Source organism: Vanessa cardui, chromosome 2 (genome assembly GCF_905220365.1).
Source record: "Vanessa cardui chromosome 2, ilVanCard2.1, whole genome shotgun sequence".
NCBI lineage: Eukaryota > Metazoa > Arthropoda > Insecta > Lepidoptera > Nymphalidae > Vanessa > Vanessa cardui.
The window spans coordinates 5372008-5398389 of record NC_061124.1 but is presented as its reverse complement, the minus strand read 5'-3'; the positions used below and the strand labels follow the sequence as shown (position 1 = coordinate 5398389).

The window sequence follows — 26382 nt, the reverse complement described above, 5'->3', positions numbered from 1 at the left end:
CGTCAAATAACTAACATGCTTTTGTTTAAGGTACACATGTTCATACGTTACTCAAAACTACTACGACGTAGTTTTTCTTAAGAACCGGCAACAGGTCACTTTTTTATTAACATTAGTCATTTCATGTACGCCGCATTACGACATCAAATTTGTCGTTCTAGTTTCATACTTATGTATCGTATTGGTGATTATATTATGAATAATTCAATTTAAATCTTAAAGGCAATTTAATCACTTAACACGTTACATTTTATGTTTCGTAAATACGTGCCTAGCTATTTAATTACTTATTTCAATATACGTACATGTAATCACAGTTTGCTCATCACAACCGTGGCTTATAGTGTTCATGTGCTTCCCCATTTAATCAAATTGTTTAGTCATTAAACGAGAACGGTGTTAGACACGTCCGTCGCAGTAGGAGGCTATTTCCCCCGCCGCTCCAAACAGCCCCATAGAAGAATCCGAATGCGTATGTGAACGCTTCACACAACCTATTGATTATGAAACAAAAAAGTGCGCTGAATTAATGACGGCTTTGTTTACACTGCGGTAACCTTTCACACGGTGTTCATACATTATATTTGCTTCCGTTTCGTCTTGAATACGTCGACGTCGAAGTCACACCGGAACAGGGTCGATGGCAATCGTTTAGATCGAATATGAGTCACGTCAGAGGAACGCTGGCCGTACCTAATTAGCACTTATTACTCATCCCCTCTTTATCAGACAACAATGATGCGGTCCTCCTTGATAAGATTACTATACGGCCGATGAATCAATATAATCAAACAATAACCTTACGTAATAACATATGAACTTATCCAGTGCCTATTACACACAAAAGCAAAGTAAACTTCGATAATAAGTTAAAGATATAACTTACCTATAATAAAAACGTGGGATTCGAGTTGAGCTCATAAAAAATGTATGGAAACAATCGCTTCGCACAAACATGCTCAGGTTTTTTTTGTTTACATTTTAACATAATATTAATTTACATTGCTAATTCTTTGAACTCAAATTAAAAAACTACATTATATACATAACTACATTAACAATAGTAATTATAACAGTGCATTATTTTATTGTTATGGTCCATCGGTCTGTACTAACAGATAATAGGATAGCTTAGTCAAGACAATAGTAATCGTAATCTAAAATGCATTTGGATCATTTTGAAGTAAGATCGTAAATCTCGACACTATCTAAAGTTCTTTACTACGTAATCGCCGTAATGTAATATTATATACATCTTATAAATATTATCGTTAATGTGGTTAAGCTAATCACTATAACTAATAAACATTAAACTGTCATATATACACCGTCAATATGGTATCTTTTACTCACCATACAAATTAGTACACAGTAAAAAAACAGTGTGAACACTCGAAAGTGTTCAACTACTTTGCAAAGGGTCTTGAAGAGGATAGAAAAAGCTTATTACAAAACGCTGCTCGAGTAATAGTTGATGGCTACTTATATGGCAGGATTTCATCCAAAACTAAACGTTACCTCTGTTCGTCAATCTTCACTCACTCGAGGAATAGAAAAAAAGTGTGACCTTTCCGATTCTAGTTATCTTCGATTCGAATAAAATTGTCAAACAATCACTAGGATACATATCGGCAAAACAAATTGAAATAAATAAAAGGTTTTTAGATAACTGTTGAATTACAAATCAATTATGTTTAAAAGTAAAACAAAACTTTTAGGAGATTATTCGATATGAATCCAGGCTAGCTAAATATTATTCAAAACAACTTTTGGATGAGAATTATGTATAATATAGGTAAACATAATATAAATCAGCGTTACAAGATAACACGATACGCGTAATTTTTGTAAGGATATAATTTTTTTGTGAAATCTACCAGAGCAACATAGTGACCTAAATGACTAAGCTCTTAAAATGAGAATAAAAAAAAAATAAAAAAAAAATTTTGGATGGAAAAGTCGTGTATTATGTCATCTAAATTACGTTTCAAATAAATCTGTTCATTGGTTGCTAATATACATAAACAAGACCCGCATACGCCTGAGGGTATGTACAAGTACTCATTAGTAAGTACCTGTATGAATGATTGCCTCGATCGAGAGGTGTTGAATTAGTACTAAGTTTATATAATTCGTTACGAAATGCTAACAGGTGACATAATTTCATTACTGAACCAGATGTCGGCCAGTGTAAATAAAGATTGCTACACATTTACTAGTAAATATAATTATAACATTCTTTAATGTTATCGTTTTGAGGTTAAAGAACCTTACTGCATTAATCTGAAGTGTTATTATTAATACCTCATTAGGTTAAACTATTTTGAAGTAACATTTCGTTATCTTAGCGATTACTGACTTATTTAGAATGGAGTAATTTGTTTGGAGAAGGTACGATTCGTTGGATACGTAATTCTACGAAGGTCAAGAGTTAAATTCCTTGCAAACAACAATTCATTTAAAATTCTTTTAAAGACTAATGAAAACACTGCGTACAAAATCTGTAATTTTTATATATGGTCATCGGCAAGTAGAACGGTATTTTTAATATGCAGGTAGTACCTATATATAAAAATAAGGCACTCAAAGCTATGAATCATAACTCCCATACACGGGAAACATATTGACTAATTTAAATATATCTGATTCAATATATTTTGATATGACTAAGAATTATATAATAGTTTACCTTTTAAAATCAGACCGGAACACTACCACATAAAGTAATACTGTTTTGTGGTAGAACAAGAGATGAGCGGTAGTGGTCAGGTGCGTTGCTCAAAACCCTAGGATAGGTACCTAAATATAAATTATATTTTGTTACTTGTATTCCAATTCGTATCGCGTGAGGACGTAATTATTCCCGACAGTTGTATTTTATGAACTGAAACGAACTTAATGCGTATTTTATCACATAGCATAAATGTATTTTGTAATAGGAAAAATCATTTTGTCCGTAATGCAGTTGTACCACATTCCATCTATGCCGAGTCCTAGATAATATTTACGAGAATGTGAACATATATGGTTGTTCGTACATTGAGTACGGATACCAATAACATTTTAAATATTCTCCGCTTACATAAAACAATGGAATGGAAAAATATCTGATTAGAGTATTCCTTCCTATCAATAGACATTAAGCGTTGGCGTTTATTTTCGATTGTTCGAGATTAATAGAAACAGCTTTTCAAGTATATTCAATCGAAATAATTCACAACTACATCAATATCAATACTCTTAAGTAATAATAATAGATATAGATAATAGATATATTGTCTTTACTTATGGTACAAACATTTTGTATTTAAACTATATATCAGAAGTTCGAGTAATTCAAATGGGTGACCAAAAAATTAACATTTCAATTAAGAATTTGGCAACGGTTATTATTTAAGGACGGTCTAAATTTTTAAGCTCCTCCATAATAAGTGATGATGGCTTCCTTCCCGTTTATTTCGGCTAGGGCGGTAATCCTAAATCAAGGTTAGCCAACCCATTAAAGATGTATGCACGCACTAATGTGTACGCAAACGAGAGTTACAATCTTTAAAATAAATGGGATAACAATCACTCTGAATTTCTTGATTATATTTTTTTTATTGGTCCTGCCAGACCCCACTAGATTTAAAGCAAGGAACTCGATAACTTTATAACCTAGCACTTAGGTACTATATGATGGATGAAGCAGTTAATTATATAAATATGTAATGAAACGTTACAAAATAACAAATTAAGCAGATCGAAATATATGGATAATAAAAAGAAAAATGTAGGCATCGTAATGATCTCCGCTATCTTGGCGCCTAATAGTTTCTACAATCGACCACGGTAGTGTAAGTGAACAAAATAATTAATAAAAAACCTCAATTTTATTGACAAATTTAGTAACGCTGACAAATAAAGCTTGCAATTCATGTGTCAATAGTTAAAGTATTAATTAAATTGAGCAAGCAATCAATCAATTCATGCGTAACGACTCACTGACACAGTTTTCGTATGGTGATCTCGTTGTAGGAGACTTTCACAACTACCTGTAAAGAATTTTTAACGCCTCGAACCCATGCGATATGCAAAATATTGTTTGTAATATAATAAAAAAAAGAAAACTCAATTCATTTTCATCATTCGTTCGTTTAAACAACGCTGACCGCCATTAAAATATAATACCGTCGACTTGTATACATTATCGCTCATTAAAAGTCGTATCGTAACCTCACTTTCTCAGCTTTCCAATACTTTTACTTATTTATAATAAGTCCCTAAGAATAGAGACGTTCCGAACTCATTATAATTCATATGTGAAATAACTATACGCGGCTTATAATACAACTAGCGTCCAGCCCCGGCTTCACATGGGTGCACTATTAATGCTAAATATACTACAGAATTTGTTTATTTACGACATCACATTAGAAACTTCTAAAATCATCAGTGTTTCTTTACTATATCATCCATGTACTATATATAAATACCTTCCTCACGAATCACTCTATCTATAAAAAAAAAACCGTATAAAAATCCGTTACGTAATTTAAAAGATCTAAGCATACGTAGGAACAGATACCAGTAAGCGACTTTGTTTTTTACTATGTACTTATGATTTAAATCCATGTTTGAAACACAGACAAAGAAAAGTGTATTTCTAAAGCAAATTCTAACTTAATTATTGGCGTTTAATAAATCAATAGAACCGTCGAAACCGCGTGGATATTTTATCAATAACCGAATGTAAAACCAATATCCGTATTATGTCTCGGTTTCGTTTCGACGAGTGGTCGGTTGAGTCACGGCGGGCGCTAGGGTGCATTTCACCCTCACAACCGACACCCTGTGACGTCACAGTTCGTGACTCACGCCCGTCGAAAGAGCAGTCTGGGGCTAAATATTTACACGAGTGGAGCGTCTCATAGCTGAGCATGATCCTTGAACGTGACGAAGTTGATAACATCTAGGTACACTTGTGCAATGAAATCGCATTGTTTATTGCACTATGTGATAGTAGAAATGAGATTCCAAGAATACACATTTGCTTCTGACTAAGTTTCAAGTTTATACTTATTAAAAATAGACATGGCAAAATTATTCGATAAAAATATATAAAAGAAGTATGGGTTATTTCGCTATCCGTTGATTTCCATGTTAGATAAACAAAATAATTGTGTACTATTTCATTTATGTACAATGGTTATAATTTAGATACATCTGAGAAACGATGGTAAAATGAAAAACTGCTTCTTTAGAATATATTAAAATTTTTATTTCAAAAGTTTTCTTTATAGATCCAACCTTTAACTGTGCCTTTCTTTATACATGGTATTTGACTTTACCCAATTAACAGTTGAGCTTTCGACGATTATGAATTGTTATACAACTATCATACAATATTGCCAAAACAGACCCACAAACTACGAAACCATAAAGGGCTTTGGCATTATTTACTATGAATAATAAATGCATTTACCTTTGAGCGAGTCCATTGTTTACTTTTGATGTTCGAAAATAGCTATTGTTTACTAACAGTACATAATGTTATTGTGTACATTATACATTAGCGATTGCCTTCATCCTAAACTGAATACTAAATACTGCCCGCTCTCTGTTAGCATACCTTAGTCTTGACCATTACCGAATCTACCGAGGATTTTCGATTCAAACTCGGGAAATGATTACTGAATTTTCATATATTTAAAAACTCTCTTCCTTCTCGTGGAAGAAAAACATTATGTTAACAATATTAAATAAGAGTGGTGAGTTTCAAATTATTCTCGAAAAGGAGAGACTTAAACACCACAGTCACACACATATAAACTGTTCCTTCATTTTCTTTTAATTTAATTTAAAATGAAGAACTGTAGTTTAATAGTATAAAAGCGTATCGACTGAAGTACAAACACAAGCTACGCACTTGAAAGAAGATTTGTTTGTAGACTCTGATCCCCAGTAAAAATCTACGTTATCTATCCGCTGACGCATCTCAGCTCTTTAAAAGAAACACTAAAAATCATTCCCCTGTCTTTAAGTTGCACGTTATGGAGAAATTGTGAAAAATACTACAACGTATGTGATGTTACGAAAGTGAAAGTACAAACAAGAGAACCATACAATGCAATATTTTTCGATCTTAAATAACAATAAAAATGACTGAGGTTTTATTTGGACGTTAAAACTTTTTATTAAATTATTTTATAGGTCGTTTTGTTTGGTCAACATGAACACCTTATTGTGTTTACATTAATTTAGTGATGTCATTATATTTAATAAAAATAACCTACATTTATATTGTCTATGGAGAGAGTTGGGAACCGAGTACAAAAGTCAGACCGAGACCATTTATTTTTACCTTCAAAATAGGCAACCCGTAAAGTTTCCACTGTTGCGCAATGACTTAATTATGTTTATTAATAAAACTAAAAGAATTAACAAAATGACTAAACTAAGTATATATTTGTATAAATAAAACTACATAGAATGTTTTCCAGTTTCCTGAGTGCTCATGTTACGTAGCTGCTTATTTATATTTTAATTTAACACATAGCAAAATTTGTGAAAGTAACTCTGTATGAGTCCGGTAAGTGGCAAAAACGGCTGGAATTCGCTAACGAGATTCTGCCAGGCTTTGCTCACTACGTTGATATCCCATAAAGGAATCATTTGCGGTGAAATAAATTTTAATAAAAAAATACATCAAATTAAAAACAAGGAACTAAAGCAATTCAAATATTTCTGGCATCATTTTCTTCATAAACATATTCGAGACAATTTTTATCGGCCGATTCTAGTTAACAATAAAAATGCATTTGTATTTTTCCTTACGTGACCCTCGAGTGCACAGGAAAGAACTCTTACACTAACGAGATGTTGCCAAGTCTCCCAACCATAATCTCGCTGAGAAATTGTAACGAACGTACAACTGTACTGTGTGACCTAGAATTACTTTAAGACGCTCATTGGTACACCGCATTTATAGTTGACGAACGTGTTTCACACGAAATTAAAAGAAAAAAAACATAATGTGTACTTAGTATCTGAAAACCATAGAAACTTAGTTAACAGAGATACGTTTTGTTTAAAAAACGACTGCACACTTTATGACGGCTCCTTCATTACAACAGGTACCCATTCTCGTCGAATCTCCCTTTTAATGCCGGGAACCTATTACGTGGGAAGAAATGCAAGGCGCGGGCGTATTGTGTCGAGTCTGGATAATGTATATAAAAACTTTTTGTCATTCTACTGCTCATTGTGTTTACAAAGGGCTCGTATCCTGTCATCAGTTCTGTTCGTACGCCGAACAAAAGTAAAAATATAAAATACATGCAAAATTACGACACGACCATCGCATGAGTCAATACCAATTAGATTCTCGCTATATTTTCATTCATCAGACAGAGTTATTGTTCTTTAAAAGAAATTGCCCTCCTAAAGGGATCTATGATTGCATTAGTAGCCCCCATATTCCCCTAGAGACGCTAGTCGAAGGGGGACAGGTGACTTGATAGTAAATTCAGTATTATCTTGACATTCACACAAATGAAGCTATACCCGCACGACGAGTGAACGCTGCAAAGTTGAAATAAACGTGAATTTGCAGTAGTTTGCCCCATACGGTGGTACTTATCGGTTGTTCCGAGAATAATATACAATAGGAGTATAGAATGTGGCTCAGCGCGAGCCTCGAGCCATTGTTGAGACACGCGCGTTTCCGCTTTCTCGTGGAAAAATGCAAGCGCGATGTTGGAAAGTAAACGTATAAAACAATTTCGAGAATAACACATCATAATTGCCTACTTAGTTAATGTGAGTCATTGCAAGCGGCTAGTTATTTAGTTCTAGTGATTTATTAAACGATTTCATCGACCAATTTTCTAGAATATTCCGAGAAAAGATGAATCCTTTAATTCGAAATCATATTCACACGCACTCGTTAGTATAACTGAAAACGAAATGAAACAGTAGGACGTCAAAACTTGTTTGTCATCAAAACAGTGGTATAATATCGTACCTGCTCGGTAATGCAGTAGCAATACGTATCACGATCACAATTCAATCACGATCTCAAGGCAACACGTTTTGAATAGCTGTTGGTCATTATTGTGTTACAGCGATCATTCGAAAGTTAGGAAGACATATATGAATTAACAATTTTATACGTTGTTACACAATTGTGGTACTGTCTGTTGTTTTCGGCGAGATCAATTTAGCGCCGCTACGTAATAGCAATAAGCGATAACTTGCTCACTAGGTCGCACACGTACGTTACGGAGATTGAGAGATTGTTATTGATAGTTGAAACGAATATAATGGATACAATAGAATTGTTTTTATGCTCATCTATAGCAACAGAAATAGGTTTGGACATTTGGCAGCATTGGCCGAGGCGGCAGACGGGCGCCGTACGATTACAAGAGGCTACTGTTCTATACTTCTCAATGTGAACTGTGTGTGACTACATTTACCCTTCGGTCGATCAACCACGACCTCCACTCAAATGCGTCATTCGGTTTTCGGATTAGAAGTAAATTTCCGACACCGTTGCAGTGAAACGATTATTATTACCAACCAAAAAATACTCTGACAAGTCTTATTGAATTGAATGTATGTATTATTTCTTATAATTACAAAATATTGGATAATATTATCCTTCGTATTTATTTTATAAAACAACACTTAGTGTCGGTTTTTCCATTGTGATTCATATTTGCACTTCACTTATCATTCTGCGATACGAACTTTTTGCTATTATGAAGTTTGATTAAATTTACCTTAGAATTTATACACCAAATAATTAATATGCATAAATAAATCCAGAAACAATTTTCAGGCGTAGCCCAACGCTATTGCAACTTTATAAAATGTTTATTACAAAAGTTGCGCTCATTTAATTAGCTGAGCTAACAAGCAATACAAAATAAAATTTAAGAGAAATATAATTAGGTACTAATATAAAGTATTAATGCATCAAAAATTAAATGAAAATCTAGGTAACATTTTTTTATGAACCTTAGTTCATAAGAGGAATCATAGTAAGGTTATACAGATTGCATTGTCTCGCTGGACTTTAAAGGAAACAATAAAATAAATGTTTACACTAAAACCTGAATCAATGAAATAAAACGAGGACAAGATTCATATAAATTACAAGAATCTAAATAGGTATAGGGACGTGTGTGTACATGTTTCAAATGAATATAGTAGTTAGTAACCTACTAGTAAATAAATACATTTAACAAACAACTAAGACAATTCAATGACACCTATTTAAATGCAAGACAAATTTAGCATTACGTTACTATAATAAGGCAGCAATTTATTTCTTACATTCCAATTATAAATTGGTATTTAATTCAATGGATGGTAAGAAATATGGAATACGGGCTCATAAGCAATGCATTTGAAATGTTCCATCAAGGAATATGTTTGAACAATAGGAACGAGTAGCAGATGTGCATAATTTCACAGTTGAGTGGAAGCGGTAGTGGAACCGGTCAGTGGGGTCGACCGCAGCAGGTGTAAGCGTCTCTCGTAATAATGATTACACCAGGGATCTCGAAACCACAGCCTGCGGGGCATAGTGAACACAGAATTCCATAACTTCAACATGACGACTGAGTAATTAAACTACTCGGATGATAATTATTAATTAATACCCAAAACACTCATCTGTCCGTTCGCTCTGCAATAATGCTACAACAGTTGAAGTAATGCTACTACCAATTATAACCGCGAGTATATATTTAATTATTCCTATCTTTTAAAAAACTTATTGTGTACGGCATCTTTTAAATAGCTTATTTTTATATGCACAAATGGGTAATTCATAATGGTAACTAATGGTATTCATAGGGCAAAGTAATCCAAATTAATTCTTACATTATCGATGCTTTGTCAACCATGGAATCGAATACGTTATGCCCCGTGTGTACGTAATTTCGCTGACTTACTTACTCTTAAATCCGGAACAAAGCAATACAAATTATTACAGCATAGCGTTAGATTAACTGGTACATGAGTGCCATATTTTCTGACTTATCTACACACCAAACATAAACACTTAATCTGCTAGCTAACTTAAAATACAGAAAATAATCATAATAAGAACGTAAAGACAATGTTATCGAAATATAATCAACCGCTAATAAAACTTCGAAGCATTTATTGTCTCAAACAATTAAGACATTGTATAAACTCGAATTATATACAAATATAATTCAAGTATATACAATGAAGTCATTATACGCATGACGTCAGCGTTGCTGAAGCTGAAAATCCACTTTGTTATTTCGGTTTGTAGCGGCCACTAATATGATGACTGAACTAGCAAAAACGTACGGTATTTCAAGTGGCGCCTTAGAATAGAACGATCGACAATAAAAAGCGCATAACATCTAGAAATCTTTAACAAAGAGACGTTGATCGACTACGCTAGTTCATTTTAAACTCTTTGCTACATATTAATATTATAAATACGAAAGTAAATATTTCACGTCTAAGTCTAAACAGCTGACTCAAATTTATACTATTAAGGATTTAATACATTTCACGAGCACAAATCCAAAGGAAAATTACTTTTACTCATGCCAACTGAAAATAAATCAAAAAGTAATTCTATATATCGGCGACGATCAAGGAACAACTTAAAGTTTAAGACAAACCTCTGGGCGAGCGTACATCGGAGACCGTTGAAGTTTATTTTAATTCGAATTCAACAAAAAAAAAGCATAAGAGAGGCCAGTGAAATTGATGAGCACGAGTGCATTAACCCATCGGTACCTGAAACTAAATGCGTACCGGCTCCCAAACTCCGAGCCACTGACAGATACGAGTGTAAACAAATCCGATGAAAAAAGACGGGATTTATTTACGGAGCCGTAAGCTTTATCCGCTACAATCAATTCGCAATAAAAAAACTACAACGGATGGCAAAAAACAATGGCACGAGATGGGAATAAGTTTCAAAAGAAATATCAACTGTTGCATTTTGCGTTGCTAACAGTTTGTAAAGATCGTTTTGGCTTACTCGGCAGGCAGAAAAAACTGAACAGTATTTAACCTTCCGACGATATTACCATCGTTATATTGCTACACGAATTCTACAGTAATAACTATCAAAATATCTTGCATTTCATTCATTACAAATTCAGGGGACACTGGCTTATGTGAAATCATATAAAAAATATATTTTCATATATCATTCACTAGCTACCCGTCTCGGCTTCTCACGGTTACAATAATGATATTTATATATCTTTTAAATCGAAGAATAAACATATGAAAAAGGTATTTTTTTTCGATTTTAGTAGTAGTAGTTTATTATACATGTCTTTTACACATCAACCTACCTCTTGAATCAATCTTTTTACTGATGAAAGACGCATTTAAATCCGTTGCATAGTTTAAAAGATCTAAGAAGCGACTTTGTTTTATACTATCTAGATATCACAATCAATTACAACTTGTAATAAGAAATACACTATTTTTAATTATGTGGCATAAAAATAAATCTGTTTTTAATATTATAGAAATATTTAAAACACTATAATTAGCATTATTATTACCATTATTGGTTATCTATCTCAATGTATTCAAAATTTACATATTGTTACAAGAAAAAAACGAAAAAAAAGCATTGGAAAATTACATATTATTACTCAAATACATAAATAGTATGTTAAAGCACCTGCAACAAATAATAAATAAATGAGCCATAACTGCTTATTACTTCGTACAGAGACGTTTCGTATTGACAAGATTTTGATTCAATCACGAATTCAGTCACGAAACAATCACATATACGTGACGCTATGGACGTCTGGAAGGTATGACGTGTTAACATTGTTATGAGGTTATGGTCTCACGTTCAAATATGTATGTTAATTTCATTATTAATAGAACTATGAAAGCATGCTTACAAAGAATTAAGAGTTCATTTTATTGAATATAATTAAGTAGACAGCAGCGTTTGGGTCCCTTTTACAGGAATAAGGCCTCTACACTTATTAAGAAACTTTCCACGCTGTTCCTGTACATGTAAGACTCTCGTTTACACAAGGAAAATTGTACACTTACTAATTTAATAAACTCTGATACTCAACCAAGTACCAAAGCAAAGACTTTCGTTGAGATCCACTTGTTCTATGCTCCTAACAATTTCGCTTTCTTTATTTTATCGATGAACTAGCGACCCGACCCGGCTTCCCACGGGTGGACATAATTTTTTTAAATATTTTTACCTTTTATTTGTATACTTTTTGTTACTTTTTTCCGACATGTTTAACAATTGTCGTTCTATTTCAACTTATTTACACTAAAATCATAATAAATCATATACCTAAATCTTCCTAATGAATCCCTTTGTCTATTAGTAAAAACTGCATGAAAATCCGTTAAGTAGTTTTGGAGTGTATAGCGATCATACAGACAGGCAAACGCGGCCGGGTGACTTTGTTTTATAGTATGTAGTGACGATGTAAAATATATCAAGTGTGTAAAGTGATCTAGAAACATCGATGCAATTGCTCTGTAGTCAGTCATTCAAGCTTTCAACGTAACGTGGCTCCATCAAGCGTCGCTCTAACCATTCATCCCGGCCGTGAATCACAAAACGAAGCGAATGCACTTGTGTTGTTAACAGGTGACGCATTCAATAGTAACTTGTATGAGGGGAAAACTTCTCATTCTATATTTGCACGTTTATTTTGAGGGGGAATCGAGTGCCGAAAATGGCGGACGTAGTCGACTCAAGTAAAAAAAAAAGGTATTACTCGGATTTTTTAATCACGCGTAAGTTGATACACAGACTTGTATACGTAGGTGATAAAAGGTTAGTGAAGCCTTTTCAAATTCCTTTCACACTCGAAGCCTTGACTTGTTATTCCGATAAACAGCTGCGCGAAAAAAATACACCCATTAATTTGATTTGCAATAGTTAGATAGCGTAATTCGTTTACGTGTACGCAATTGTGAATTGCTTCAAATTCGTCTAATTACCGTGGAGATAGAGAAACGAAAACAAACGTTTTGACATGTCGTCATTGGAACATTTCGTTGCGGTATCTATTAGCGTTAACATTATTGAACAGTCCGTCGCTAACCATTCGTGACGATTATGTAGGTAATCTCACTTAATATCGATGTGAGCACATAAATATGACTATAATAAACGGAACGAAAGCGGGCGAGCAGCGAAGACTTAGCGAGTGAAGCGCGACACATCACCCACTTGCCAAAGGTCCGGTCCGAGCGTGCAACTCACGCTGACACTTTCGCTGTTCGACACTCGAATAAAGCCAAATGCCACTAACCTCGTAACAGTTTATATATGCATGAAAATACACATAGAGAAAGAATGCTGTGAACTCCGTGATTGCAAAGTGAATGAGAGAATACCGTATATGTATGAACAAAAACATCTCATCTACTGCAGGTGTTTTTGTTCATTTAAAAATACGAATATTTGATATTACTCGTTCAAAATATATTAAAAAATCTTAGTATTTTGACACATAAAAATAAAAAAAAGAAAGCTTTGGTATAAACAAGAAATTCAGCTTCAACACCTCAAACGCGAGAAAAGCCGAAGGCAACAACTATTTATCCACAGTTTAATGTACGTCATATGTTTGAGCTTAAGCCTATACGATAAAATGACTAGCATCTTAAAGACATGTCTTATCTTTAACCTAAACAGAAAGTATAAAACGGCGAAGTGACATTTTACATTATTCGGCACATTAGTGTTGTGCCGAATAATGTAAAATATATACTGTCGGTTACATTCAAAAGTTTAAAATTAGTATTAAAGTTGGAAAAAAACACAATTAGATATGAATCTTTATAGCGTTTGCTCGTGTGAATACAAATGTAATCAACCGTCAAAACGATCTCCTACTACCGAGGCCTTGAGATGTTGAGGAATATTCTAAGATGACATGCGGAAAACCTGACTATTTTGACATAAGCCATTACATGCGGTTAAATGCCTTTGAAGATATTTCACTACTTGGAAATTATTCCTGCATTGCTTGAATCTGTTGACATTATCACTTTCATAAAAAAATAATTAATTTACCACTGGAATATTCCGTAACTACTTTATACACAATTCTTTACATTACGATTAGGCTATTCTGTAACAAGGAACTCGAATCTCTCCAATAAACCCAAGCTAGAAATGTCACAAATGTGATATGCGACTTTGACCATAATAATTATAAAATTAATAGGATACACGTATCAAAATGGCGTATCACTGTTAGTCACTTGTCAATATTCCACGAGATACTTAGTGATTTCTTGCAGAATCCCACTAGTCACTACCGTACATATGTTGTCAACAATAAGAACACCAATTTCCCTGTTTACACTTCATAGTGTCCAATATTATTATTAGTACTCTTTTTTCAAATAGTATTTATAGCAAAAAAATGATCAATTAACGATCAATAATTTTATAAAAAATATATATTTATTATTGGTATTGATTGTCGGTAGCATTGTTTGTCATTGACATTCGCGCAATGTTATAACGGATAAAAATCAGGTTAGATAAGGTGTTAATAAATAAGTATTAAGCGATGCATATATCTATAGATAGAGATGATAGATTTATCTTCGATGTCTTATCTTATAAGCTCATGCCTTATCTAAAATGAAACGTACATTCTCACGACCGATCCTTTCAGATATATTTGTACATGAAGCGTTTAAACTGTAAACATCACTCTTTAAACTCAATTTAAATTCGTTTTAAGTAAAATAACACAAAATATAATAAATTACAACCTTACTACTAATATTATGAAAGTGAAAGTTTGTATGAATGGACGTTTGTTATTTCACGCAAAAAATGCATTATAATGAAACCAAATAACACGTAGGCCACAATTTACAATGATATTATGTGAAAAACATCTGACAATCAACCCTCAAAAAAACGAGAAAAAGGCGCGTGCAAAACAGTCAATACTCATTATTAGTTCAAGCATACGCCGTATAAGACATTAATAAATCTTTTCAAGTTATCACTTTTTTCGCAGAGCATTTGCAAAGAATACATCCGTCAAAACGTTCTGAGAACAGTCCAAAGAAATAAAACTGACATGACATATTTGCAAAGTACAAAGTTCAAACAAAGCACTCGTAAAAGTTAGTTCTTTAATAAATTGCAAATGTTATGATGTTAAGCAATTAACATTTATCAATTTCATTAAATTATAACAATTATGTGAGAACATAATAGTAGAAACTCGACTTGTACGCTATCGAAACGACATTCTATGTTGATTGAAAATATGCAAACGACCTTCGCTGTTAAATCAGCTTAAACATAGCCACAACATACCAACGCCGATGTCTGTGTTCAACGCGATATATCACAGTTGAATTCTTCCAAACGGAAAACAAATAACGAAGTTACCAAAATAAAAATTTGGCGTTTAAAATAAAATTGACAATGAAACTCGCAAAAAAATTAACCCAATTGCAACGTAAATATACTGCAGTGAACGTTCAATTGCTCTGAGCAAAAACTAAATTTATGCATCAAGTGTTTACGAATAAAGTGGAAAATTATGTTAGCAACATTATTTGACACCAATATGCTATATTCGTCTAGACATCGTCGTGAAGTTTTAACACATATATCTTTTTTTTTGTAGTAGAAAATCATTTTCATCAGATTTATATAATTGACTTATCCTGTTTGACTTTACTTATATGGTTTTATTTAACTTGATGTTCGTAAAACGGGTTTACACTTAATTGAATAATCGGATAAACACAATAATTGTTAATCATATAGAAAACATCAATATAGTGTGCAATTTTTTTCCGTACCAACAAACGTTCTCTCTGCATTTCCTAAGCTATTAAATACTTACGGTGTTAAGGCAGTTTTTTTTATTAAATATATTTGATGTTATGTTAAAAAAAAGTTTAACGTTTATAAAAAACGAGTTACTATTTTAGAAGTCGTCGACTTTCTTGGCAAGTGAATAACCTCGAACTTGAACGTGCCTTACTTCTAACGTATGTAAACAGACGATCTGACGAACAAAATTTCTAACGAAGCTCGCTTCCGCCTTCGGGCCGGCCAACACGTGCCAAACGGAACCCGGCCGCTATACACATAAACACTTAGAGTAATAGTAACATAAACCAGAATCAATAACCACATTTAATTTTAACATTTTGAAAACATATCCCGTGTAACAATTACAGCCAAGAACGGACTTCGAACGAACATCATATCGATGTTGTTCGACAGATTTACGAACAGATCGTAAAATATATTAACGATACATATCCTCTCAAACATTTGGGGTTTGTTTATACTTGACCCGATTTCAGAAGATTGAGTGTGTCCGTTGTTTGAGATCAGGAATATATCAAGACATTTATTACAATATATCGCGAATATTATAACTTTTGTCATTTATTTAATCTGAAACGAACATGCCTTATTTTTCTAATAGTAGAAAAATAAGGCATGTTAAAAAGACTTACAAATTGAGACTAGATTTTCCCGAAAATATTGTTTAAATATAATTTACACAACACTAAATATCAAGAATATAATATACACTTTTACCACAAGCAAAGTACAGTCAAGTAAGTAGGTAACTCGATAATCTTATATGCTAGTTGCAAGACTGTAATATTAGCTCAGGTATATAGCTACGTGGACCGATAAATATGATTAACCTATCTAGTTGGTTCACATGTCATTTAAGACTTCCTGTTATGAACCACTAAGAAATGCTTTAATAACGGTACCTAAGATTTTTTTGAACTCATCTAAACGTCCATAATCGTTCTGTTTACGAGAGATTACTTAAAGCATTGTCCTAATAAATGAAGACAATTGGGTCTCCCGCGTAACTTCGCGTTTATTCAAAAGACTTTGTCGATAACAATTTCTTTAAATTAGTTTACGTTTTTAATTTTTCTTTTCTTATACAGCCGTAATAACGCTTTCTAAGCGGCCAGTAAATTTTTCTATTCTCTCATATAAAATCCTTGTTAAATCACAACAATTTATTGAAATCCAATCAAGGATCCTGTTTATTTTTCTGCAAATCTATGGCTCTATGAGCTCTTCAAAATAAGACTATAAGCAATTTTCTATGTACATATGTAGTCTCATAACCACTGCAACAAAAATCGGCTTACGATAGTCTTATTTTTTTATGGAATAGGTCGGCGGACGAACATATGGGCCACCTGAAGGTAAGTGATATTAACTATTCCTTACATCGTCAATGCGCCACCAACCTTGGGATCTAAGATGCACCCTTCAAACCGGAACACAACAATACTGTGTACTGTTGTTTAACGGTAGAATATCTGATGAGTGGATGGTACCTACCCAGGCGGGCATACACAATATAGCCCAACCACCAAGTTAATTTAAAATGTGTCTTAGAATTCTAATACGTATACACAATTATTGATTTAGATAGATAGCGCTAATTTTAAAGAGATAGTCATTACCATTCATAATAATTTATAGCATTAATGTAATCGTCGAAATGAATTATACTCGTTTTATTTATTTCTTGATTTATTTTTTTCTACAACGTTAACAAATTATTCTAATTTATTTCAGCTTTTTGCTCTTTTTGTCTGGCATTGACCTTCTGATTAAGATTTCTTTAGAGCCGAGCGTGAAAGTGATCTTAAATCGGCAATCAGTACAAATTACTCAATATATAATCTATGCTTACAAATTATTAACGCTTAATGTAAAAACTAGGTATTTCTTCCAATTAGACACATGACGTGGACACATTAAATTAATTATTCCGTTCAATCGTTTTCAGTCATTAATTATTTTTTTTAATTAATGACTGAAAACGATGATTTATCTTGATTTTATGACCAGGTTCGCTGTTATTTTGTATCAAAAATATGCAGACCGGAAACACGGCCAAAATATAAACATTCAAACGTACTGTAGATCCACGGGGCGACGACAAAAAAACTACGCATACGCTTTTCAGTTTTTATGCAACGCTGCCTGCGATACACCTGAAAGCATTTTTAAAACATCTGATATTTTTTATTTCTTACCTCAACGCTAACGAGGCGTTCAAATTTTCAAGTTTCAACTCCTGTTACTTTTCTGAGAATATCAACATAGTAGTACAGTCGTAGTACAGTCTACAAACGTTTAAATTGTATATAAATAAGAAAAACTATTTGTTTGCATGTGCCACTTTCACTTTAAGTCATTAACCATTAAGCCGATTATATGTAAATTATATCAATAGCATTAAAATTTTGATTTCAGAGGTATCCTAACACTACCACCCCCCCCCCCCTCACACACACACACACACACACGCGCGCAGACACACAGCTTCTATCATCCTATAAACAATATAAGTCGACTTGGTTTAATAAATGACATTTGCGAACGGCGACTACAGATGCCTCAACAGTCTCGACACATCAAACACGCTCGTTACATTTGGTTACACTTTCTCTTCAAGCGCAGAACTTCACATTTTTTATTGCTTTCATAAGAGGTACATTTCTTAGCCTTCGTCTTATTTAAAAAAAGAATTTGAATCCTTACATCAACCTCTTTTACGTAGGCTGTAAGTATTTTGACAAAAATAATATCTGATGGAAGATTACTGACTTAGAAACAGCAAGAATACAGATTTAATTTGTAATCATCGTAACCTTAATTGAACAACAGAAAATCGTAAGGATTTACTAACTTACCGAGGCGATGTGTAGGCGATGAATGGACCGGTCTATTTAGCAGTATACCATGCCTTAATATGGAATACTTTGGTCGACCGTTGACTGGTACATTATTTAAAAAAAAACACGTTTCGGGTGATAGTGTTTTCAAACAAATCGAAAACGGATAAGAATGTTTTGTTGCACGGCCTTTATCTTACGTATGTACATATTCAATATTTTAAAAGTCTTTTATACGTATAATTTTATTCCTAGCTTGTAATATAATGTCTCTGTGAGTTACCTCAACAGTTAATCATAAGAAAATATAGTAGATCTTGATATGAATACTAGTATATATCGAGTTTTACAAATGCTGGTACGCTGCGTAGGATGGCGTAGGACGGTGGCGGATCGCGAAGCAAAGTTACATTTAACAAGCGTTTAGGGATACTCAAAAATAGCCCAAGACACCGCTTTATTACCGCTTGAAGTTATAAAATATGAAAAGTGATTTGCAACCTTATAGTTATGATTGAAGCGTCTAATATTGTATGTACAATTAAATATTCGACGCCATTTTATTTTATACGGCTTGTTGTGTTCTGGTTAAACCGGTTTTGCGCTGAAGTCCACGAATGGACCTGCTGCCGCTCGCCAAATGAGGCGCAAGCCTGCATTGCAAATAATGGCAACCCGTGCTGGATGGATGCCAAACTATAAGAAAGAATACTTAAGCTGGAAGGAATAACTAACTGCCTGCACATAGGTATATGTATTAAGAAAATCGTGCCCTATTTTATATACAAAAATGCAGGATTTCTTATTATTTTCGATTACCATGCATCACGAAAATATATGTTTGTTTAATGTAAATGAAGTATGACAGTACTATAACACTGTCATGCAAATAAAGGTGCGGCAACAATCAAAATGTTTTGTAGCTACGGGCCAAAGGTCACGCCTAAGGTAATACAATCTGAGACTAGGTATAACCTAATTAGATGAAAGCATTCAGTCGCTCCCACTTTGCAGACACTTATTTATCATTATTGACCACAAAGAGGAAATATCCAATATTAACGAATATCGGTAGACGGAAAATGGAAATGAATAGGTAAATAAATATCAATATCAATTATACATAAAGCTAACTGAAATCAATACTGACACTTTGCGGTTGGAGAAACTATTGCGTATTTCATGAAACAGTTATGACATTGTTCTTTGAAAAAAATATTATGATACGAAGCAGAAAATATTAATTTAGCAATGATATCATCGCGTTACAAGGAATCCATAGCGGATCGAGCCTTTTTTTCTATTCGCATAGAATTCCTAAGGCAAGATTTTAGGACGTGGGCTAGCACATGTGGTTTATGAATATTAATATGAAATAGCAAAGTATTTAAGTATTTGATAACTGGTGTCACAAACGCGTGTGGTAGTGGCACTAGGTACCAATGAACTATAAAACTATCTTACATCCAAAATATAAGAACAAATGCATGATGCCTTAATAGTGTAGTAAGGAATATTCACCTTAAAACTAATTAAAATATCAACAATAGTATCTTCTATTGTAATATTATAGAAAATGTACATACAAAGAACAGGTTGTAAGCACTCAATTTTTTTTTAAGATTCGCTTAATCATCGGTTTTAAGTATAACAAGACGTGGCATAAACTGGGAAAGTTATCGGAATAACGGTATTTGAACATCTCTAGCAGCTGTTAGAAATAATTAAAGGTACGTACATCATTACACTTCCGTGGCAACTAATGAATAAATCCCAATCGAGTTTTGCTGATATTTAAAATCGAGTATGCAAATTGTTTTAAGTCGATGTTTTTGTTTCTTCGTAATCAAAAAATGCAACTTCCTTGTATTAAACTATCCTAAGAGAACAAACTCCGTTTTAACTAACTAAGACAAACGTTTGGCGTCTCATAGTTATTATCATGGATCACTGTGCCTATCCAACTATGGCGGGTTTCCAGGTCGCGGTTACAAAACGCTAAGCGAACTAGTTCACGGACGGCCCAAGATAATTCAATTGTGTGACACCTGCTTTTAATATTTAATTGTTAGCGAACAAACAGAGCAATAATTTTAATTGTTACAGGATAAAAAATAAATGTACGTGATATTATTTTTTTTATACCGGTTTTCGAAAACTGCGTTGTACTGACCGTGATTACGTCATACTTTATTTCGATCTACGCTAATGTATTCTCAATCTTTACAAGTGCACAGCTGCGCGTGCGTGCAGTAAATAAAAGTTTATGCATTTACCGTATTACATTTCATACTATTTAATGATAGGTTATTTATATCTAACGGCATATAGGTAACAGATAGGCTCATTTCACAACAAGTAAGTAGAATGAGGAATGCGGACTGGCCGTAGTAATCGGCCTTGCATCTTGCCAACTGACCATTCACACTCTACTTTTAGTATGAATGCAACATTACTTATTCTATAATATTTCATAAACACAACAACCACATACAAAAGGGCATTGACCTGAAACAGTCAAAAAGTCGAGTTTTTAATTGGAGCGATGTAAATAGAATTTGAGATAAATTAGTAGAGCAGCATGTTTACGCGTCCGAACATCGCTAAAACATTGGGACGATTTCAGTGACATTATTATTATTTCCAGGAATGTTTTTCTAATATATTGAAGTAGGCGAATTCACAGGAAAAATATATCATTTCGTTCTACACATAGTATTTGTTTTGTAGATTTCTGTTACTTCTTTGCTGATTCGCGAAATAATCTAATCCGATCGACATAGAAATGTCACTTTAAGATTGCTTGTTTCAAGACAGGCATGTTGTCATTTTGTATATTATGAGCTATAAGTCATAAGCTAATCATGTTAACGTAAGTAGAAGAAGGGCGATTACTTATAATACTGTTATAGGTTATTAATTAGTGTATTTCAAAAAAGTGTGCCAAAAAAATTGTAAGCAATTAAATAATTGACTGTAATTTTTTCTGGCTTAATTACCTATGCAAATGTTAATTATTAACATCTTTAAAAAAAAAATGTTTTCAGGATAATGGATTTATTCGAAAATATTATGAATTAACAATAAATTTACCCAACTTAACAAATGTGATTTTTTTAAAATATTTTAGATGAAAGAACCTAAAAAAAGAATAAAAACAAAGTGCTGTATTTCACTGAAATTATAAATCTTAGCTATAAAAAATATTCTGCAAAAAACAGCTTAAAAGAAATTAATGTATTAAAAATAAATGTTTTTAATTCATGAATCTATTTTTTGCAATTATGAAATACACACTTATGATTCATGGTTTCATTGATAAAGTTTAAACATTTTAAGTTTAGATTTTAATTGATTTCTTTATAAACAGTTTAATATTCAACTATTTACATTTACTATTTATAGAGAGACTGTTTCAAATGATCACTTATTAATCATTGTTTTCATTCACCAATGAATGAATAATGAAACAGTTCTGTTCTAATTGTTTTGAAGATAGACCTAAATATTTCTATGAATGGAATTGAAATTGATTACTACCATCCCAACGTACATCTTGCACATACAAAATAAATATTGTTAAGTATCATTACAATGCAAATCTACATTTACATTGAAAACTAATGTTTATTTATTTCTTTTTGTTATAATTTGGTAATGGGTAGTCTATCGTACAATCATTTGAAATAATAAAAACAACACATATTCGAAGATCCATTTGTGCAAGATTGTGTATTATTCGTAACACCACAAGCACTAACATTTAACGCAGGTGAAACTACACATAACAGAAAGTAATATTTTTAAGTGTATTTATACTATCATTATGTACTATACAGCTTAAAATTTTAATACTATTGCAAAATCATCCAAATTGCCTTTTTATTTTTTATGAATTGTTGAGTGCCCTCAATGAGTGTTAACCAATTATTGCATGTTCTGAAAGAATATGTTATGATTTAAATAGTATATTGAATAATTTCTTATTTATTACACAATAAAAAACATTTGATGTTTATGATTTGATGCTCAGGTGACTTAGAATGCTAAAAATGAAATATTTCCTAGAGATAGATATCATGACAAAATTCTTTTATTTTTATTCAGTAAGAACTGGTATTTATATTTTTATAAGGAAAATACATAAAATATATCTTTAGTGATATGTGTTCTGAGCATTGAATTCAATAAACAATTGAAAACCTTATTTAAATAATTACCTAAGTTTATTATAATCAAGAGTCAAAGTGTTATTAAATTAAATTATATAAGTAAGACTAAGCTAATTTCTAAGAGAAAAATATTACTTATGATTTAAAATTAAATGTTATGTGTTACTGTATAATTAAACTGTTGAATAATATATTTAATTTAAATTTTGATATAATATGTGTACAAATTACTTCAAAAAATTATGTCATTAGTGCACATTCTAAAAATGATTCTACTTTTTTAATATTCAGACCCGTAATATATTAATTAACATATTTTTGTCTGAAATACACAAGCAATTTAAATATTTGAATATTCAAAGTAAACTTTTCACTTTTTGTTGAGATCTTGAGGTCGGTCCGAATTAATGCCGACTTTACTTATGGTTGTGTCTGAAAGTGTATATTTAATAAAATGGATTGCTTAATTTTGCGTTAGGATATTTGGACAATAACCACTTGTAACGTTCATGAAAGTGCTTAGTCTAAATATACGTAGTTACCTACTAGGTAAAGAAGTATGATATAAAGTTAATCAACTTTCTATTTAACACAAAAATTATTAAAAAAAAGAAACAGAAATGTATACACATACGAATTAATTTTAATCGTTTTAACAATTTATTAGCAGCGGCCGTTGAAAAAATGTTGTAAATTACAAAACTTGGCTAATTCAGTAGCAGACAGACTTACCCAAAGCTCAACACCCCAGTTCATTGTCACGGCGGGTTATCACTCACTTTTCACAAAAAACATTGAAAACCCACTAACACTTTGTTTAACAATAAAATAACGAAAATCTTTCACTAATTGAATATTTTTATCACGAAAGAAATAGAGGCACCACCATTTCAAACACTAAACATGGCTGACTGATCGTACCACAGATTACAGACCCGAAACAAATATTTTATCTTGACAAGCAAGAATTAGACTGACAGCAAGCATAGACAAAAGCAAAAATTTTTAAGGCAGTAATACATTGTTAACTATGCTGCCATTATTTACGTTCACTAAATTATTAGAAAATAATCAACAACTTTATTTATATTTTTTTTATATAGTAATAATAATGTTTTGGTTAAATGTATTAAAATTTTATTTGCCTTAAGTTAGACGAGAACATATATACAATTTTTTTAATTCAACTGTTCAATCAAATGAATTCTGTTTACGAAAACATCATTTTAGTTAGCATCAACTATATTCTTTTGCCTTTTTTATTTTGATTTTAAACTCTTTTTTTAGTTATACATTGGTCGTATAAAAAAAACAACTGTTCGTCTTGCGTTAATTTTTAATTTAATATTAAATTAATTATTTTTCATATGTTGACTAACAGAAAGCATTGTTTTATGTTTGTATATTTGAATATTTCTTTAACTTATATATTTCTTCGTCTTTATTTTCATTTTTAAGTTATCAATATTATATTTTTAAATTTTTAATACTACCATTTTTACTTTTCGGAAGTATCATTTGAAACATATATTTTAATGTGTCGTTCGGAAGTATTACCGCGTGGTTGAAGAAGAGAGCCATCAGATCGGCGACGTACTAGCGTAGCTCGTAAGATTTCCTAAAAAAAATAATATTTTTAAATATTATATTTTTTATAAAATTGTATTCAATAAAAAACTTACACCAATACCAAATCATAAAGATAGTGTATTATTATTTAATGACGTGTTCTTCGATAGCATATAATACAGAATAATACCTGAACAGGCTCTAATATGACGTGATGACTTGATCTCCTGGATGTTGGCGGACCGGTAATAGATGAATTATGTGAAGATGGTAATGGACTCTATTAAGAAATGAACAATATTAGTCACCTGCTTACACTTTTCATTTAATAATGTCTTGCCATACTTATTATTTATGTATTAATCTAAAATGATATTTTATAAAATTACCTTTAAAGAAGGAACAAAACCAAAATCAATAGGTAGAGGCTGTGTTTGCATACTGAAAATTCCTTCCTCAGATGCAACAGATACGATTGAAGGTCTTGCTGACAACTGTTGGGCTAACAATAGCGGGTCTGCTTCTGTTGAAAATTACGAATTAAACTTGTCACTTAACAGTTCTTTTATTGCCATACATTAAGAGTCTCGCTAGTATCTCTCTTCTAAAACATGCCAATAATAAAATACTATACTATGAAAATAAACATTTATTTTTTATTTACTATATTATTTGGGTGTTAATTGCAATCATATTTTTTCATAATCGCAGTTACTATCCAATATAATATAAAGTAAATTTATAATACACATTACAAAAGCTTAAATAGCTATAAATTTTCTTACCAATATTCATGCCCTTAACAACTCGCCTTGCCTGCACTAATCTACCTGCGCTTCTTCTAAATCTTATACCTTTTTCAGATTCTCTTCTCAATCTTTGGGCAGCTGCAGCTGATTCGGCAATTGCCATAGCCATTGACCCCATTCCAGATCTTTTTAAGTTTATGTCAATTAAATAACTTAGAGCAATTGCATTCGATAAAATGCTATCACTGGGCTAAAAGTTGATAACCATACTTATTAAAAAATAAAGGCACATAAAATGAGGAGTCAGAATATGATAATTACCGATCCAATATCATTTACGCTAATATCTAGACTTCTTAAGGGAGTTTTTACTAAACCTATTGCTCTTGCCAAAAGATCTCCACATGTTGGTGGATTTTCAGCATTCGTAGCTGACCATACACCAGCTGGAGGTTTTTGTAATGGTGTTGATTTTATCCCACAACCTGAAATATTTAAGCTGAAAATAAAATAAATTAATAATTCATAAAAATCTGGTTACGAGTTATCTTAATTTAAAAATATATACACACGTTGTTAAGTTGCATCCTCTTGCTAATGCAACTGCCACATGGGCAATTCCTTCTGAACCGAGTCTATTGTTCAATCTTAAATCTAACGTTCGTATGCCACAACTTGTATGATTAAGAACGTGTGATATGTTTTCAATTCCGACTGGACCTAATTTAGAAATATATTTTTACTAATTATTGTACATTTCTATTTTTTATTATTTTAAAAATAGTAATACATTAATAAAATAAATAATTAATTAATCTTTACCAAATATGTTGTCAGCTAAAATAAGATTTCGTAATTTGTCTTTTTTTGAAATAAATTTAGCAATGGACGATGCACCATCATCACCAATTTTGCAATGACTGAAATCTAAGGTTTCAATTTTTTTGTTATCCATTAATCCACGAAGAATATATTTTACTCTTTGGCAATTCATATCACTTCTGGTGATTCTGTTAAAATACAAATAAATTAGATTCGGTATGAAATAATAAAAGGACGAATAATATTTTTTCTATATATTGTTTTTAAACAATTTTAAAAACATACCGAAGCACTTTTAATTGATCGCAGCTCTGCAATCCACGTGCTAAATTTTTTGCATCGTTATTCGTAAATTG

The 26382-nt window shown here is 32.1% G+C and overlaps 2 protein-coding genes across 2 annotated transcripts in view; both read right to left on the bottom strand.

Moving 5' to 3' along the window:
• Positions 1-23842, bottom strand: part of LOC124537307 (formin-binding protein 1-like) — a 46688-nt gene extending 22846 nt beyond the window's left edge. The window contains exon 1 of the mRNA XM_047114114.1: positions 23619-23842. Within this exon, the coding sequence (XP_046970070.1) occupies positions 23619-23642 (24 nt within the window). The 5' untranslated portion in view covers positions 23643-23842. The remainder of the gene's footprint in view (positions 1-23618) is intronic.
• A 542-nt stretch (positions 23843-24384) lies between these two features.
• Positions 24385-26198, bottom strand: LOC124539969 (dynein regulatory complex subunit 5-like). The gene is made up of 7 exons (XM_047117349.1): positions 26027-26198; positions 25777-25924; positions 25526-25703; positions 25241-25454; positions 24845-24978; positions 24646-24735; positions 24385-24504 (listed from the first exon to the last, which is right to left on the bottom strand). Exons 1-7 carry the CDS (start codon positions 26196-26198, stop codon positions 24385-24387), a joined length of 1056 nt encoding a protein of 351 aa, XP_046973305.1.
• Between the last annotated feature and the right edge of the window lie 184 nt (positions 26199-26382).